The sequence below is a fragment of the Crinia signifera genome, chromosome 1 (assembly GCF_055691185.1).
Source record: "Crinia signifera chromosome 1, ASM5569118v1, whole genome shotgun sequence".
Classification (NCBI taxonomy): domain Eukaryota; kingdom Metazoa; phylum Chordata; class Amphibia; order Anura; family Myobatrachidae; genus Crinia; species Crinia signifera.
The window spans coordinates 397,731,517-397,750,786 of record NC_139217.1 but is presented as its reverse complement, the minus strand read 5'-3'; the positions used below and the strand labels follow the sequence as shown (position 1 = coordinate 397,750,786).

General features: G+C 43.3%; 1 protein-coding gene across 4 annotated transcripts in view; it reads right to left on the bottom strand.

Moving 5' to 3' along the window:
- Window positions 1-1,317: 1,317 nt before the first annotated feature.
- CCDC112 (coiled-coil domain containing 112) overlaps window positions 1,318-19,270 on the bottom strand; it is a 43,811-nt gene continuing 25,858 nt past the window's right edge. For 2 of the 4 annotated variants that reach the window (XM_083151637.1, XM_083151636.1), the window contains 8 exons: window positions 17,283-17,404; window positions 14,161-14,250; window positions 13,174-13,249; window positions 11,502-11,886; window positions 9,782-10,198; window positions 8,356-8,445; window positions 6,612-6,730; window positions 1,322-3,168 (listed from right to left, as the gene is read on the bottom strand). In XM_083151637.1, coding sequence (XP_083007763.1) covers window positions 3,138-3,168; window positions 6,612-6,730; window positions 8,356-8,445; window positions 9,782-10,198; window positions 11,502-11,886; window positions 13,174-13,249; window positions 14,161-14,250; window positions 17,283-17,404 — 1,330 coding nt within the window. In that variant the 3' untranslated portion in view covers window positions 1,322-3,137. Of the gene's footprint in view, window positions 3,169-6,611; window positions 6,731-8,355; window positions 8,446-9,781; window positions 10,199-11,501; window positions 11,887-13,173; window positions 13,250-14,160; window positions 14,251-15,677; window positions 17,263-17,282; window positions 17,405-19,270 lie in introns of those variants that run through there. The other 2 variants (XM_083151639.1, XM_083151635.1) reach the window with 2 other exon arrangements.

The window sequence follows — 19,270 nt, the reverse complement described above, 5'->3', positions numbered from 1 at the left end:
ACCCGGGTATTTAGACATGGTTTTTTTCCAGGGTTTTTCCTGGGTAATACACTGGTGTACGGCAGTGTGAACAGCACAGACCCGTGTTTTTCCACACATGATGGCAAAAAACAAGTTCATTGGGGGATGTAATCATGTGATATGTGACAGCCAGCCAATAAAAGCTGGTTTTTAAACAACCATTCACAGAAATTTGTACAAATTTCCCAACACCCAATCAAATCCCACACTTGTTGGAAGGCAGACCATGGAAAGCAGTGTGAAAGGGGCAGATACAGGAAAATCCTGGGTCTGAGGTGCAGTATGAAGGGGGCCTGTTGATCTGAGAAGCTCTGTGCCCAGCCAAAAATCCAGCAAGAAAAACCCGGGTTTTTGCAGGGGCAGCAATGAGAACGTGGTATTATTAATGCTGGGGGCCAGGAGTATGAGTCTATTGGAGCCTGCAGCAACAGGGCACGCCGGGTGCTCTTTGGGCCAGGGGAGCCTGCTGTTCCGCTGCAACACCAGGGGTGTCCTCTATCCTCAAGTATACGAATAAACGTTAAGTTTTAATTAGTCCATTTTTTTCTCAAATCAGTTGAATGGACCACATGAGAATTCCCAGTGTGCACCCAGAAAATCTCTAATCTTTTTCTTTCCCATAGCAGGTGTCCTCCATCCTCACCTGGCTGCCCTCCGCTGGCTGTGTGCTGGTGGAGCACCCTGTCTCCAGGCACCGAGCGATGCGGTGCACTTTAAACTGTGTCCATGTCGACTGTTGACATTCAGGGCAAAAAACAGTGAAAAACCCCATGTCGACCTTTGACTGTCGACCTAGACACTGTCGAACTAATGACCTTTTGACCTACAACCGTGTCGACCATCATGCTGTAGACCAAATGACCGCATCCCGATCTGAGGGCCGACCTCTCAACCTGTGAGACCGCTCATCGTATAGACATTCCTCACGATGTGCACACGATTTGTCGCATGATCCGTTGAAATTGTACTGATTGGCCAGACATCGTTTAGGTGTATGGCCAGCTTTAAGCAACATTAACTATCTGCTAGAAAGATAAATAGAGAGTCTTGACGATTTTGAGACATACAAGGAGATTTGACAGATGAATGAAAAGGATCTTGAATTATATTCTCTGAACTCGTTTAGCCTGCACTTAGTAAAGCCGATCAAACATGTAAAGAAAGGTTTTCTTTCAAACCAGTCTACTAGTTGGGTGGTTGTAATGAAAATCTGGTAATGTATCTAGTAAATGTCAATCAATGATTTACTGGAAAATTAATAAAAATGGTCAATCAGACAATTTGGTTAAATGTTTAATATAACTAATTTGCCATGTGTGTCGTTTTCTGGCATCTGTGTGCGACCAGATTTGTATTCTTTAGATTATGTGAAGTTATATGCAGTTTTACATGCTATGAAAATACATATTTTTTTCAGGTGCATTAAACCCCTCAGAATGAAAGCAATTATCAACCCTGCAGCCTATCTGAATGAAACATACATAACGCATCTGGTGTAGTTTACAATAAACTTGAGCACTGGGCCTAATTCAAGTCTCTTCACAATCACTGATTATGATGCAACGGTGTAATTATTATTAGACTGCGCATCTGCTGCCATTGCAATGAGCATGTGCCAAAGTGATCTCGCTCACAATGAGGACTTCATGGGAAAAGTGTTTGACGGGAAGTGATTGTTTGGCGTTGTTAATGTGGAAACACAGGCGTGGTATGGCTGTTTACATGGCATGTATCTCCCATTAGCTACAAGCTCATACATGCTAAAACATGGTACCTGTATCACTTCTGCGGTGTCCAGTCGGCATAGGCCTCGCCTTAGCCTCAATGTTCCCCATATTTCCATATAGGCTGTGAATGTGTATCAATGAGGTTGCAATGGCTTCGGTGGGTGTTTCTTAATATCTGGATGGTATCTTCTCTATCTTACATTAACAGCTCCACAGCCAGAGAATGGCAATTGATCTTGCTTACATACATGTATTACCCCCATTATGCAGTCATAGAACTATGCAGACTTCTCACACAAGTACCCATGTGGCTCTCATTAACTATACGGCTATGGGATACATTTCCTAAAGTGTGAGACATGTTGCCCATAGTAACCAATAAGATTCTACTCATAATTTATCTAGTACATTCTAGAAGATAATAGATAGAATTGCTATGGGCAACATCTCTCACTTTTAAAAACCTCAAACTTTAGTAAATTTACCCCTAAGAGATATACGTATCGAAACTTGGAGAGAGATAAATTACCTATCAGTCAGATGTGGATTGGTTGGTACATTCTCGCCACTTTATCTCTTACAGAGTATGATACATTTCCCCCTGCGTAAGCGGTTATGTGAGCAGGAGTTCCTAAGACAATGTATAAAAATTAGTTTCTAGATATTCAACTAGATTTTTCTTATATTAAAAGTATGTATATTTTATTACTGAAAATGTAAATTAAAAATGATACATAAAATAAGACGTAAATTGAAAAGATCAGGGAAACATTAGGGCATATAGGGCCTGATTTATCCCCTGACGTAGAAGGGTGTATATCTCTATTCAGTGATTTCCCCACTTCTGCGCATGCACGCAAGCTAGGGTGGGTCCAGACAATTCAGGCCTGTCCATATCGCTCAGTGGGAGCGCCGTGGCGGTTGTGTGAAGTCATTGCCGGCCTGTGCCTAGGTTCGCACCCAGGCGGTAATATGCGAGGGCTTCGCTGTGTAGCAAAGCGCTTGCATTTTAACAATATGCACATAAAATTTTGCAGGCAGGCTTGCCCTGTACTGGACGGCCCCATGCACCCTAGCGCCGGTAGTTGTTATTTTGCATAATTTCATAAAATTACATTCAACTCTGAAAACAGGCTCAAAGTCCATTTTTCAGTTCGGAGTACTCATAGAGATTGCATGCACCAGAACCTGTCCCATTCACAAAGGCAGCAAAAATATTCTGTTTATTTGTGCTGAAAGCAGGAGCAATGAGTGGTGATCCTCAGCCGTCAGTCTGCAGAACTGCTGTGTAACAACATAAGGTTCATAGGGGTAGGTCTCAGATTAACCACAGTTGTTTAATGCTTAAATCCAAGGCTTTTTGTTAAACTGGTATTTAGCATTGGCAGCCTATAAACCTTGCCTCCACGTTGGCACAGCTCTAAAAGAGAAAAAAAGAAACAATAATTAACATGAAGCGCATCTTATGTAAGAAAGAAAACACATATGAAAGTCTCTGCCTAAGAAGCATTTATGGAGAAAGATCATATGTTAAAGAACAAACTATATAACCAGCGCCAGCCATCTAATGAGGGGGGGTCTCATGAAACTTCTTAATGACATGAATGTTTATATGCGTTATGTGCTGGATGGCACCCCCTGGGTTGGCAGCACTGAATATACCAGGTGCCCAGGAAACAGCATGTTTCACACACCCTTACGCCTGCCCCAGGACTCCCATTGGCTAGTTTCACAATGGTGTTTTTTACGATGTTTCCTTTTCTGTTCCACTTGGTGATCTTTGCAGCCTCCTTAGTGGCAGCAGCTGCCAATTTAACAACATCTATGAAAAGTGTCCTGGCTCTGTGTGTCCAGTAGCGTACATGTCAAAGTAAAAAAAAAAAAACAAAACAAAAGCTACTCTGAGATGACAGATGTCCACAAGAATGCCAACTCAGCAGAACAGCAAAAGCCTTCTGTCATTCCTGAAGAGGAAGGATGTTCAGTAATATGATCGGTCAAAGACTGTCATGGTTGACAATAGGTGACAGTCTTATACGTTCTACAAAACTAGTTAATATGTTATATCGCCACCTTTCATTGTCTCTACTCTATCCAGAACAGTTATACCAATGACAGGAGCACCAAAAAGATGGTTGACAATAGCTAATTTATAATTGGTTGCTAACACGGTGCCTTAGAGTAGCTACACCCACCAGCAACTACAGCTATTCCACAACGTTATGTAAAAATTGTTCCCCACATATCACATTGTGGCAGGATCATCTGTACCTTCTTTTTCATGTAATTGTGTGCTCTTTCTTTGTTTCACAGTCCAGCTGTGACTTAAGGAGCCCACACACGCACCGATGCCGGTGGTGCGATGCTATGCGATGGGGTGCGCGCTCCCGCGGCACCTCATCGCACAGTACAAAAAGTATGTGCTGCACATACTTTTTGTACTAGCTTTTTATCGCTTAGCATCGCATCGCATGCACATCGTATGCACATCGTATGCACAAGGCATACGATGCGATGCTATGTGTGCTAGTTAAGCCCACAACGCACGCCGGGATCGGTGCGTGTGTGGGCTCCTTTACTTTATTCCGACGGCTGCAGCTACATCTTCCAAATGACAAATGTCATGTAGATGTCACTTTCAGTGGAATCATTTGATGGAAGAGTAATTCACAGAGTATACTGGCCCTATAACTAACCTCTACCCCTTCCTCAGAGTCTACTGTCTAAGCCTATATTCCCATCCTGCAGCCTAAGGGCCAGATGCATTAAGCATCAAAAAGTGATACAATTAAGAGTGATAAACAACCAGCCAATCAGCTTCTAACTGCTTTGTCACAGGCTGTGTTTGAAAAATGTCATGCAGGAGCGGATTGGTTGGTGGTTTATCACTCTCCATTTTATCACTTTTTGAAGATTAGTGCATCTGGCCCTAACCCACAGTCAACATTCTGATGTTTACATTTTACATGTCAACATTCTAAGAACGTCAACATGTTGTCTGTCAACATTTTAATAATGTCACCCTGATAACAGTTGACTTTATGAGGTATATTCATTCAATTACAGTCAAAACTGCCGTCTAGTCGGAAAGATGTCAATTTCTGACTGATTTAGCTCCAACCTGTCGGAAACCACGTGGATTGGTGGAATAGCCGCGGATCCACGTGCTTTTGACGTTAACACAACCAATTCCGACAGGTTTTGGCCCTGTTTCAAGCAATCTCAATCCGTTTTGAAAAATTGTTGTTCGCCATTCTCCTGCCCGCCTCCCACACCCTCCTCTGTCGCTCACCAGGTCCCGCCGCCAGGCTGGGGGAGAGCAGCTCATCCGGCGCCTCCCACCATCGCTCACCTGGTCCCGGGTGAGCAGCAGCGGCCAAATCCGACATTCGGATCTGGCCGCTGATTGAATAGGTATTGTCGGATCCATTCCGACAAATGAATGTCGGAATGATTCCGACAATAAATATACCCCTATGTATATTAACATTATTTATTATTGACCTAATAACTACAACCACTCTGTGTTAGTCATTTGCACAAACCAAACAAGTAATGGTTAATAATAAATGCTCTGCAGTTTGTTGCCAGTACAGGTGTAAAATACTGATGCAACCGAGCAAACACAGGCAATTTTAACACTGACAAGTGAAAAGCGAATTTGTCAAAATAGGTGTGAAAATTGCCAAGCAAACATATTTATTCATTATGATTATATTTTATTTAGAAAGGTGCCACAGGTGTTGCAGCGCCGTACAAAGGGAAAACAATATAACAGTGGGATGCGGTCATCTGTCAGATCAGACTTAGGTCGACAGTCATTAGGTCGACCCCGGAAGGTCGACTGGCCCCAAGGTTGACAGGGGTCAAGGTCGACATGGGTCAAGGTCGGCAGTCATTGGGTCGACATGAGTTTTTCACTTATTTTGAGCCGCCGTGCCGACAGGCGGTATTTCATGCCCTACCATCCACTAGGGCGTGGTGGGAGAATAAAATAGTGTGCCAAGTGTAGCGAGGCACCGTGCCCGAAGCGAGGGGCTGCGGTGCAACTCCAACTGTGTCCATGTCCACTGTGTCAACATTCGGCTATAAAAAAGTGAAAAACTAATGTCGACCTAATGACTGTCGACCTAAACCCATGTCGACCTTAAGTCATGTTGAAGCTTGACCCATGTCGACCTTGGGGCCAGTTGACCTTCCGGGGTCGACTGGCCCCAAGTAGACCTGTAGACCTAAGTCTGTTCTGACAGATGCACCGATTCTATAACAGTACAGGAAGACAAAAAAACTTAACAATGGCCTGTATTGTTTACCTTATGTAGGACACATAATCCAATTTTAAACACATTTAATTTGACTTTATATAACAAATGTGAGCAAGGCTGGCATTTTTAGTGGATATTTTGCACATCTCTCAGAGAATTTGGCACTCAAAGGGTTGAGGCTTTTTCTGTTCAAATATACTCAGCAGATTTGCATAGACTCAGGAGTAGAACATTATTGCCACTGCAGTTCAAACTACTGCAATATCAGCTTTATGCCTTGTATTGGATCCCAATAGGACAAAGATATAGGTAGGCCTTCAGCTGTCTGTAATGGAGCTGCAGAGAACTGTCAGATTATCAGTTCATATAAAAGTATTTTTATCTTCATGGTCTTTATCCAAAACTAAAATGTTTATTGATCCTTAGCTTTGGAACACCAACATTTCACAATACAATTTGATGTTTTATGCTATTTGGTATTATTATTACACATATTGCTGCTCTCACAATATAAGAAAAAGTAAGCAGATAGTCATTAAACCCACATATTAGTAAATTATATCTTTACATATGCAGAAACATGTTCAATCAGTATTACCGGTGTGGAATGGTCAAAGCCGGACCGGAGCCTGTTGGGCCTATGTTTTTGCAGCGCTCTTCCCATCCTTTCGTAAGCTTACACAGTCTGGAAGGATCTCTTTCAACATGAACTTGTACCTGTTTTCATAAAGTATATGAAAGTATACAATGCCCAGTCATTAACTACAGTGTTCTCTCCAAGCCAACACAAAAAAAAATGAATTTCCAGAGAAACACCACATACAGATAATAAATCCATAAAATGTGTAATAGTGGTGTTGATTTGAAGGCAGTAGAAGCATAGCTGTATACACAACTAGTGCCTAGTGCCGTGCATACTCTGGTACCTCACCGTTATTGTTCAGGGGCCTAGGGAGGGGGTGCGTGCAGGGGTAACGACTACTCCTACTACTTAAATACCTATCTGGTCCAGGGAACACACGGACTCTTTATATTATTTATTACGCCTCATCTTAACATGGGACGTTTATAGACTCCCAGGAGTCATGACCTGCTTGCAGAGAACCCCCTTGTGTTGCAGGGAGTCTGAGTCTGTGGCTGACAAATTGCTAATTTATCACTTATATATATCATATATCTGGCATAATGTGATCTACTGGTAGCACTACAATGAGGGCACTACAGTGTGGCATAACGTGACATTTCTGGCAGCAGTACAGTGTGGTATAATGTGACCTAATGGGAGTAGTACAGTGAGGTATGCTATGGATTTTTGAGGGGCACTAAATGATGGTATAATGTGGGACTACAGTGTGGTAGGGCTCAGTAGTAGGGTGGCCAATTCCTGGCCATTTTTTCAATCCCGGGATTCGGGATTGAAAAAATTTCAATACCGGGATTGGCCTCCTGATAGGTAGAGGGCAGACAGAATTTCCATGGATTGTTGGAAAGTACAGCCAGAGCTCCAGCACACCTGGGGTGGATTAAAAGTATGGTGCCATTGAAACACACAGGCAATGTGCAGGGAGGAGGAGAGGGCACTTTCAAACATACCCGCTCCATTATTCCATTTCAGGATGCACGTTCACGGCGCGCAGTGACCTCTCAGGTCCCTTGTTTGAGCGGAGTGGTCTTGTGCCCAGCAGCTTCGGCGGAGACACAGGCAGCAGAGAGTAATTCCCCAGGTATTAGCACAGAGCAGCTGCCGCTGCCTGCACCGTGAGTAGGGGGCATTGGGATCCCCCAACCTGGGCACTGATTGAGGGAGGGGGTTGGGGTGCCAGAGCACTGCTGCTAGGGGTTCAGCAGAGACGGAGCATTAATCATGCAGCAGTGTGTGAACCGGGCAGCGTGTGAGCCGAGAGCTACTTGCGCTCAGCGCTGCCCGGCAGTATGGGATGAAATGCACATTTCAATCCCGAAATCCCGGGCAAAAATGCCAAAAATCCTGGGATCCCGCCGATCCCGATCCTGGGATTGGCATCCCTACTCAGTAGGTTCGGCTCTGGAGGGCATGACTATGCCCACTGAGGCACCCCCAGCATAATGTTGCCAGCTCCCTTGCAGAAAATATATTATATACCAATGTTTCCCAAAGAGTGGCACCCATTCTTCTCTTCTTAATTGTGCCCTTTTCCTACTAGATTGCTCCTTAATGTACTGTGTTTTCATATGTGTATTTATTCTGGCTACCATGTATGCCCCTGTTTAACACAAGTACCGTTTTCTCCACTGACCAGTGCTGCAGAGCACCGTGCCTTCCAACCACAATAATAATAATAATAGATAGAACAATACATTACCTTTTCTTTTAATTTTGCTAGTCTCTTTTCTTTTTCAGCTTCTTCTTTAGCTCTTTTTTCATTTGCCCTTTCCTCAATTTTATTTTGATCCTAGAAATAAATAAAAAAAGTTATAAAAATGACATTGTACATCCTACTAAATACAGCCCACACTTTGCAGTAATATTTTCGGCCATGAAAACACATTTCTGTAGTCAACTAATGCTGGGTACACACTGGACGATATGTATATAGCTGACATGTGTGCCCGACAGTCCTGGGTGCAGATTAGAGGCAATAAATGTTCTAAAACCACCCTCAGGTGTTTATACACAATTTGAGGAGTTCATTCTGACTCATTGGAAGATATACCCCTGATGTAAGACAAATCACGTTGGGTTTTTGTTTACTTGATACAATGTAAAGAGGGGAGAATGAATTCTGTCAGAACAAAAGGACATTATTCACCACTGATTTTATGTGGAAAAAGGACTTTTAATAAATGTGTATATTTGGATCATCCAGCATTTATTGTGTTACAAGGCTTAACAATTGTACAGGCATAATAGTGACCAATAAATACTGGTCCGGATACAAGGTTCACAGGGGCGCAGATTCACTATTGTTGTGTATGTCTTGTTTAGTTCTTGCTAACAGGCAACTGAGTGAGTAGAGCGGCCATATACTTCTAAAGTTATTACTCATTAGCATTGTAAAAGGGTATCGTATGCAGTGGCGGTTTTTACCTATGGGCTGCAGCCCCCCCAGGTAAAATCTGCCACTGTAGTGAAGCCAGATGCATTCTGTGAGACTGCTCTGGCTTCACTGTGACTGGCAATGAGTTCCAATTGGAAGTCCGACCTGCCAGTCACAAAGGCAGTCCCATTGGGAGGTGTTCCCTCCCTCCGGGACGCCTTTGTGCGGGCTGCCGTGCAAAAATGGCAGATGCGCATGCGCAGTACCTATATAGGTACTGCGCACGCGCTGGTCCCGTTGCTTGTAACTTACATTGTACAGGCGCCGGGACCAAGATTGCTTCTATGGGCTGTTGCCCAAGCAGCCCATAGAAGTTGGCTGCATGCGCGGTACATGTGTGTACTGCGCATGCGCCAGTCCCAGCGCCTGTCACTCATCACAGCACAGGCGCCGGGACCGGGACGGGAGAGGAGGCAGTAGCAGTGGCAGCGACAGGGGGTGCCTGCGGCCAGAGGCAGCCCCCTTCCCCAATAAGGTACGAGCCGCCGCTGATCGTATGTGATATAAATAAAATATACACACATACATACAGAGCTGTACCAATGAGCCATTAAAACAGGTTATCACATACATAATTATATCCTCTGCATCGGACACATGTGGGAGAGGCCTGAGTTCAGACCAACTTCATTACATTCCACATGATGACATAAAAATTTGCTACTGTAGAAAGTACACCTCTGTTACTTACCCTATCTTGAAATCGAATGATCTCATATGCAGCTAGTCTCCTCTTCTCTTCCCTCTCCGCTTCTTCCATGACTTCTTTTTCCAGCCTTAGAAACTCTTCTTGTTCCTTCCTGATCCGTGCGTGCTCCTCCACTACCAGCCTAACCTCCAGCTGACGCTGGCGCTCTTTCCTCTGTTTTCTCTGGCGCTCTTCCTCTTCCTTCAGTTTTTCCTCAAGTTTTGCAGCAGTCTCAATCTCCTTCTGCCTCTTCCAGGCCTCTACTTCCTGCTGCCGCTTCCTCTTTTCCTCTTCTATTTTCTGTCTTTGAGCCTCTTCACGCTGCCACCGATCGAACTCTGAAACTTCTTTTGTTTTTACCTGAAGCTTTAAAATTTCCTGCTTTTCTTGCTGTTTTCTTGATTTCCACTTCTGAATAGACTGAAACACAAAAGAACCCCAAACGTTATCACAAATCCCACACACAATCTATCAATCTGTTGTGTTTTTGTGTTAAGCCATATCCTATGTGAAATGTCAGACAAATTAGACCATTCTCCCATTCTACACAGCACATTAATATTGTGTACTGTCCTGCCTCTTCTTTGTAGGCCATGTCCTTATTGACTGCCAAAGGTCAGGACTGCTGGTAGAGGTTTTTGGTCAGCTGCAGAATGTGTGGGCCATATTCGCTTTTATGGCATTGTGCTTTAGTTATGATTTTGTGCCAGAATCTAAAGGATAACTGCATATAATACAACAAAGTAAGCACCATAAAAAGTATTATGTTTTTAGGAATTGTTCACTATTTGTATGTGTTGAAGAATCTTACTTTTATTAATAATCTTTTTAGAAATGTCACTAAAGTAATATATGTTTCGTAGTGTTATCAGTTATCACCATTACATAGTGACGCTTAAGAACTTTGCAGGAGAATATTAGCCATCTTTTCAAGGATATCCAGTAGGTCAGACTTAAGAACATCCATGACACTGCATTTTATAAGTCTATTTATAATCACCCTTACAGAGATACAACTTTAAAACACGGTATGATGGTCCTTATTCTGATCAATTTGCTCCCCTGCACGTTTGCACAGGGGAGAGATTTTTAGAGACTGTGCATGCGCAGAAGCATGTATGCGCATGTGCAGCCTCTTTGTGCGAGCGGACGCAGCAAATTAATTATTCGCCGGCCGTTCGCACACAGCAGTGCGGGTGGCGGGCGTGGGGCCATGGTTGTGCCCATGGCCCCACCCAACGTTCCCATGGGACGGACTTAGATTTGCGAGCGCTGGTGAATGATTTGGCACCGCATGCAAGCTGCGATTGGATGCATATGCAAAACATCCATTCGCATGCGTGCGGGGAGATTCACAGTGCGTGCATTGGGTGGGCGGCGTTTGGTTGACTCGCAAATCTGCGAGTCAACCAGAATAACCTCCAATGTCATTGTCGATACATGCTCTGGGGCATTATCAGTGACATTGTCTGTATATGCAGGACGACAATGTATAACGCTGCCAAGTATAAGGAACCATGCTGCGGGAAGCAGCGTAGCCCCAATCCTCCCTCCCCAGCCATCACTCATTGCAGACAGCATCAGCAAGAGTGTATGCATTGGCTGATGCTGGCACCCCACTGGGTCCCGTCATTAATGCGGACCCAGCATTAGAAGGGACAGGTTAAATAAATCTCTGCAAATCAGAAACACAACACATTTGTTAACTGCAAATAATTCTCACTTCTTTCTTCTTCTCCTCTAGACAGAGAAACTCCAGATACCAGGCTTCATGTTGTTGTACATCCTCCTGTGTCCTGCTTGGCAGGTACGCCAAGGCCTCTTCTAGGTACGAGGGCTTGCCCTTATGCTTGGTCCACACTTTTAGGAAGCTTTGGTGGTCAAAATCATCCCACCCTCCCAGACGCCCTCCTGTCTGTTGTAGAAACTTTTCAAATGCCACCACTTCTTCTGGGAGCCGGCTGAAAACAACAGTGTCTATTACAGCTTTGCCGGAGGGCGCCCTAAAGGACTGTCCGGGCACATTGTTTAATGAAGACTCGATTTTTTTTTCCAGCACGGTCAGCTCAATATTAGTTGTCTTTTCTTCCTTCATTAGCTCTTCATAACTAAAACAATAAAAACACAAGTTAATTATAGGCTATATAAATGTTTTTAGTATATGTGAACCATACACAGTTCATACAGTATACCAGCATCAAAAAGTAATACACATGGTTTTAAAATTCTGAAAGTACATTTTACATAAATAATAAAAAGGTGTAAGATAAAAAGAGATGATCAGCAGCTTGAGCGGGTTTTGCAATGTAAACAAGAACCATTGATTTGAAAAGTTACCCGAGGCCTCTTTGCCATTAAATCTATGGACGCAAAGTCACTTATATTGGAGAAAAGAAATATGCACCCATGCTTACTGTACATTTAGATGGTGGAAGTAATCAATACTAAGCAAGGAGTTATTTTACCAAATATACGATACTATTAAACATTTGATATCTGGGACACAGGAAGACAAAGGGATTAAGTCACGAAAAAATCCAACAACAGGACCTAAACCAGCGGCTCCAAGAGTCATTTATACGGTCAGCAGTCAAAATAGGTTATAGTAAAAGCAATTAAAAGCTACTTGTTTTACCAACAATTTAACATAGTAGCCTTCTTGTCCCCCTAGCCCAACCATGCAGCTGTTTTCCTCTTGTTTTGTAACAAAGAACCAGTAAATAAATCTCTTAAAATCAAAAACTCCTCTCAATAATCTAAAAATTCATATACACACATCAAAGTATAAAATATTAATTAAGAGGTTAATTATTAAGTGTTATATTAGACCCAAGTCCATCATTAAACTGTGCACCATTTCCTTTTTTCTCTGTTCTAGATGGATCCCTACGTTGTTGTTATTTTCCAAAAGAAAATCTATAGGTGTCAATTTGAGAAAGTATGTCCATGAGCACATTACCCGGGATGCAGTTAAAAACCCGGCGGTCGGGATCCCGGCATTCAGAATCCCGACGCCGGAATCCCGACACATTCTCCCTCCGTGGGTGTCCACGACACCCCTGGAGGGAGAATAAATTAGTGTGCCGAGCGTAGCGAGGCACCGGGCCCGCTGCGTGGCGAGCGCAGCGAGCCCGCAAGGGGGGGCGATCCACGTCCCCCCCCTTGTCGGGATTTTGGCTGTCGGGATTCCGGCGTCGGGATTCTGAACGCCGGGATCCCGACCGCCGGGATTCAGTACTGAATCCCATTACCCAAATCTAGCAAACACAATGGACTGCTTTATATACCACTTAAGGCAAGACATACATATAAAGAATACGAAAGAACAGATTTAGAACTGCTAGAAATTGCAGAAGAATGAAAGGTTAGAGATACTAATCATCTGAATAACTTACATTATCCGCTGTTCTTCTTTAAAAGCAGAAATTGCATTGTCTACATCTTCCATCATTTCTCTAAGCTTCTCAACAACTGCAAGACACAGTAACTATCATTTATATTGTCTTTTCAGGACAGGTAAGGATTCCATTTTAATTATTTAAGCAGGGACATATAGGCATGTGTCCTGTTATAAGGACAAAAGCAATTTTAGAATGAGGTCTTTTTTTCCATACTTTTAACAAGCGAATGTAAAAAAGCACTGCAACCTCCCTACTGACTTATGTATTAGAATTATTTTTATAGGATAATCTGCAGCAAAGCTTTACAACTGGGAACAAGTTAAGAAACAAAACAAGACTGGAAAGCCCTGCTCACCAGCTTGCAGCTGCAAACAAATCCAAAATGAAATGTTAAGGCATTGTATAATACGGTATCTAGTCATTATGTTGACAGTATATTCAGGATATCGACATACAAGTCAGCATACACAACCATGCCTCCCAACTTTACTCTTTTTAGAATTGGGACCTGCTATGCAGTACAGGTGGCCTACACGAAAAGGGGCACGGACAAGGGAGGGATATGTGGGGGTATGGCCTAGCACGGTGACCCCTGGTTTACCATTTTTTTGAGCGGCAGCTCCATGCACCGATAGATGCCTTGCATAGAGGGTTCAGTGCTGTGCATTCAGTGATCACCCGCATCTCTGTTGAGCTGAGGAGACCAGTGGTGATCACTGCCTCTCCCAACTGTCTCCACCCCCCGAATACCTGCACCAAGATTGGGGGAAGGGAGGAAATGCCTGCTTGGTGATGGGGGGTGGGTGCCTGCTCGGGGGGGCAGCACCCTGTCCTAAAAAAATCCTAGAGTGAACACAGTAAAACAGAGTTGAGCAAATCCACAATCACAGCAACATGAGACAGAAACCGCAAAACATGCTCCATAAATCAGCTGCCTGATGAAGAGTATAAAGAGAATGGAAAGGGAAGAGAAGTACTTACACTCTGGAGTAGGTTTGACATCTTTTAATTGGAGCTGGAGCCTCTTGACGTTATTATGTATTTTTGTAAGTTGTTGTTCAGTTTTAACTTCTGTTGAGTAATAAAACAAATAACTAAATCTATTTTCTAACTGGAAATATGAATACAGTATTAACAAAGGACAACGTGGCTTAGGGAATCATGTCAGGTGCAAGCCAAGCTTCAATACTACATATTTGTTTTTATAACATAGAGAAAAGAAGACTCATTATGGGGGCACTCTTAAGAAATGTACCCCAAGTGTAGAGAGAAATATGTCAAACGAGGTGATAGTAGTTTAAAAATTAACTTTTAATAATCACATTTTAATATAAGTGGTAAATCACAATTTTAAAACTAAAGATAAAAACTGCACTGCAGAAGGATGTCACACCCCTGTCACTTGCAAACAATTTTTCAATAATTAGGCTCCTAATTTATATGATAAAATGATCAAGCATTAGAGAAGGAGCTCATACAAGTTTGAACCGCCGCACTATTGCTAATAAAGCATAATTGCCAATAAATTCAACATGTCATAGCAAAAAGGTAGCAATCAGAGACAGACCAGATTCAATGGATTTGAAACAGCATTAAATCTTTTAGCTGGCATAGTTATGAAATGTAACAATTGTTGCATATTCAATAAGAAACAGCAATTAACCTTTTTAAAGATGTGAACTTGACCCTTTGTCTTTGTAGTTTAAGTATCGCTTAATCGTGTAGATCAATTAAGCAAAAAAGAAACAGTGTCAACCAAATGGACAGTTGTCTAAGGGGGGGTACACACCAGAACGATTAGGGCTCAATTCCATCAATATGGATCCAATTCTGACTGATTGGATGCAGATTGTATGTAGATTGGGCATGTTTAGATCCAATTCCGATCCAATTCCAATCCGATGCGCGTCCCCGCTGTCGTTTGGTCGTTTTACAGATCCTACCTGCTGCTGGTAGGATCTGTAAAAGATCCATTCAACTGGATACAGACTCAGATCGGATTGGGATCAGATTGGATGCAGATCGTGTGCTCCAACAGATCGTGCGACCATCACACAATCTGCTAACGATCTACTAACAATCAGGATCGTTCTGGTGTGTACGGGGCCTTACAGTTAAAGAAAACAGTCTAGACAAGTAAATATTTACACCACATTTGCTCATAATTTCTTAATTTTTAATAAACGGACAAATTATCTAATAGAACACTCTCTTAGCAGGTAATTAGATTAAATTTAAGGACTGAGGTGCCTGATGATTTTATCCGATAAATTCTTTACAAAAAAATGCAATTTCCTAAGTCAGTCAATTAAGGTAGGTCAATTAGCCCAATGGGGCAGTCCTTAAATTTAATCTAATTGACTGCTAAGAGAGTGTTATATTAGATAATTTGTCAGTTTATTAACGGGGGTGTCACATCCACCATGGCATTTGCCCAAGATCCCTGTACTGTGCCCAGCCCTGGACCCTCTAGGTGCACTAGAAACCATGGCGCTCACCTCTGCTATGTCTCTGGCTCCACTGAGGTACATGTGGCCGTGTTGTCATCGCGTTGTGACACTGGTGTATTGTGCTCCAGCTCCATGCAGGACATGAGTAGCATATCACCATGTGTGTTTGTGCCTGGTCTGTGTAAAGGCCGGTGCTTGTGCAGTTGCATACAATCAGGGCTTCCCAGCCTCTCCTGCACGGCTCCGCCTCCCTCTCTGATTGCCTGACCAATCCCAGCACAGCTCACCTGGTAAGTACTGGCTGCTCAGGCTAGTCCAGTAGTCAGTACAATGATGTCGATCCCGTAGCATCATTGCTCCTACCTGGCTCTGTAGTACTAACTACAATCCTGAGCTTCCGCTCTCACCTGGCTCTGTAGTTCCCACTACAATCCTGAGCTTGCCCTGGAGAAGATCCTGCTGGCCGTTTACTGCATCAAGTACCACCGGACTCTGCTTACCGCCTATGTGGACAGCGAGGTTAGATCCATAAAGGGGTCTCACCTTGCTATACTCCCGACGGTCACTTCCAAAGGTTGCCTCTGGCAGCAGCCACGACCATAAACTGCAAGGATTCCTCTTCTCCAGTTATCTTCATTTATTATCTTCCAATCTGCAACCAATCTTCCAACCTTCATCCAATCTTCCAACCTTCATCCAACCTTCACCCAATCATCCACATCATCCAACCTTCATCCAATCTTCCAACCTTCATCCAATCTGCAATATAATCTTCATTTGTTCTTCAAGCCATCCAATCCTCAATTCCTTCTGCAACCCTTAATTACTACTCCGGTTTCTATTCTATTCCACTCTTCAATTATATTGCAATATTCTTTAAGGACCAAGCTTCATCATCTATTATAATAATTTACTGGACAATTGACTTTTGCATACTTGCCATATACCGTTTTTATCATCATTATCACTGTCTGCAATATCTTCATTAAATTCATTATTTTATCCTCCTTGTTTCACTCCCTTCTGTCGTGGATGCAACCAACATACGTTAAAGCACCCAGCCTCCGTTACTCTCCAGCTGGTGCTTCTAAGAGGGTGACAGGGGGTAGGAGGCGCATCCGAGCAGCCGGAGCCAGGCAGCGCTGAAGCGGGAGTTCAGCGATCAGCTCAGTGGGGCTGCCCGGTGTTTGCCAGTCTGGGAACTGAAACATAGCCCCGAAAATTCTCAGGATTACCACTGAAGGGGTTACGCAACATGATAAAAGATTTAAAATATAAGAAAATACATAGTAACCTAAATTAAATCTAGAAAAATAGAATTTGGCAGCATATAAGAACCTCTTGGCCCATCTAGTTTGCCCTAAGCATATGTGTACACACACACACACTAGCACATAGCCAGTATACCTTAACCAGTCGTGCAGGTTTATAGGTAACAGGGTGTTAACAGCTGTAATAAACAGTGATGCAAAGTAATCCAGGGTAACAGCGGTAATGGCTGTTGCAGTGGTCACACAGGGTAACCCATCTCACCTGCAGGAGTTCGGCACTGCACGGGTGTGTACAGCACAGTGGAAGCAAGCATGCAACAATTGTAATTCATAACTAACATTTTTTTATTAAATTTTTCAAAAGAACTAATAACATATTTACTGTCTGCTTTCCTGCTGTTCGCCAGCCTCTGCTCATATTCTTCCAGCGCACTGTAGTCAATTCTGAAATCATTATTCTTATTATACAGATGCCCATTCTTGTCTTTTTCAAGTACTGCTATTCTAAAAGCAGGGAGAAATCAGATTATAATTTAATATAAACAGCAAACATCTTTAAATAAATTGTTATTATTTTTATGATGAAGGTGACATCCCCTCCTCCAATATTATAGATGTAACTAATACCATGCCAGAATTCCACTTAAAATGGTTTCCAGGAAATGCCTGGAATAAGCTCTGACAACACTGTTAGAGCTGTACTAAAACCAGATCAGTGTTGGAGTTAGCATTATGTAGGTAACAGAAAAGCGTGTAAGTGGTACCATGGTCAACCATGGGCTACTTGTCAGTGCTGATGTGTTTGAAATACTGTGGGCCTGATTCAGACCTGTTTGCTAAGCTGCGTATGTTTGCAACCTAGCGAACATGTAACGCAGCTCAAACAAATGGCCGCCCCAAAGCCACACCTCCCAATCCCCGCATTTGCATGGTCGAGGAATGCCCACAAAATGGTGGGAGTTCCCCTGCACCAGCCCCCTGTCCGCCCCCTTCCCACCCCTAACAGTGCAAATGCTTCGGCGAGTCTAATACCCGCCAAAAGTGTTCGCGCAGGGTGGGGGGGGGTTGCACATACTCGCGCGTGCGCAGACCCCCACCCTTGGAATTCAGCCCCAAGGGAAGAAACCTGAATCAGGCCCTGTGCTTGGTGAAGAGGCACTAGTATTTGTGCTTATACAAGCTAGCCATAGAACTATGCTTTGCATAGATCATTAACATTTCAGAGCAGACTCTTCAGTTTCTTACTGTAAACTTCAGGCTAATATTTGTTACATGTGAGGGTCTGAGTGGAATTGCCAACACTATATAAAAGATCTAAATAATGCATACAAAGTAATGCATATGACAAATTCATAATGAATGATTGGGATAACCCTCGCTATCCCCAGCACCAACTCTTAACTCCTTGCTGCAGCTTGTTGAAAGCAACCTCGACAAACAGCTTCAGTATGACTTACATTTTAATGTCCTGCCCCTCTGTCAATATGTTAATAAATTAAAATACAGGTATAAGGATTTACATACATTCTTTGGAAATGCACATTCTTAATAAATGTCAATATTTGTTTAAGGCAGTTCCCCTGCTCTGAATTGTCCCTAAAGGCCCATACACACTTCTGAACGATATTGTCCAGTGTGTACGCTGTGCATCGCTAACGTTGTGCGCACCAGAACGTCGTTAATGGCCCCCTCCCTCGTCCAAGCATGTTCGGACGAGGGAGGACATTGTCAACGACGGCCATGCTGCAGCTGCAGCATGACCGCTGTACCCCCTGCTGTCGGATCCGTCGTGTGCAGCATTGGCAGTTGTGTATGCCCTTGCCAATGCCGGTTCCCCCGGCAGTCTTTATGGGGCTTAAAATAGTGTAGAGGAAAATCTGGAGTGTCTTTATTACAAGCACCTATGCTCCTGGTCTGTCAAATGTTCCTTAAAAGATGCACAATTTTGCACCTCATATAGACTCCACTATCTTTACCTGCAAATACATACATACATACTTATTTAGAAAGCAAAGCAGATCCCTGCAAAAGCAGACAAACTCAGGTATCAGCATAAAGTGCCACTGTAAGGTTTCATTTGTAATAAACATAGCTGTCATAGGCATGACCATCTTTATAGCCTTGTAGGCCCTGGGCAAAGCAATGCACCGGAGCCCCAAACTAGCCATTCACACAAACCAATTAAAAAATGTATAACATGCCCCCATGGCTCTGATTGGTGGATAGCTCCAGCCGTACTGTCTGACTGTATGCTGGGAGGAAGGAAGTGAATGCTTCCTTACCACTCTGATTGTGTGACCACCACCAGATCCTGCTTGTGGGGCCCTGGGCAGCTACCCAGATTGTCTATACACTAAGATGACCCTAAAC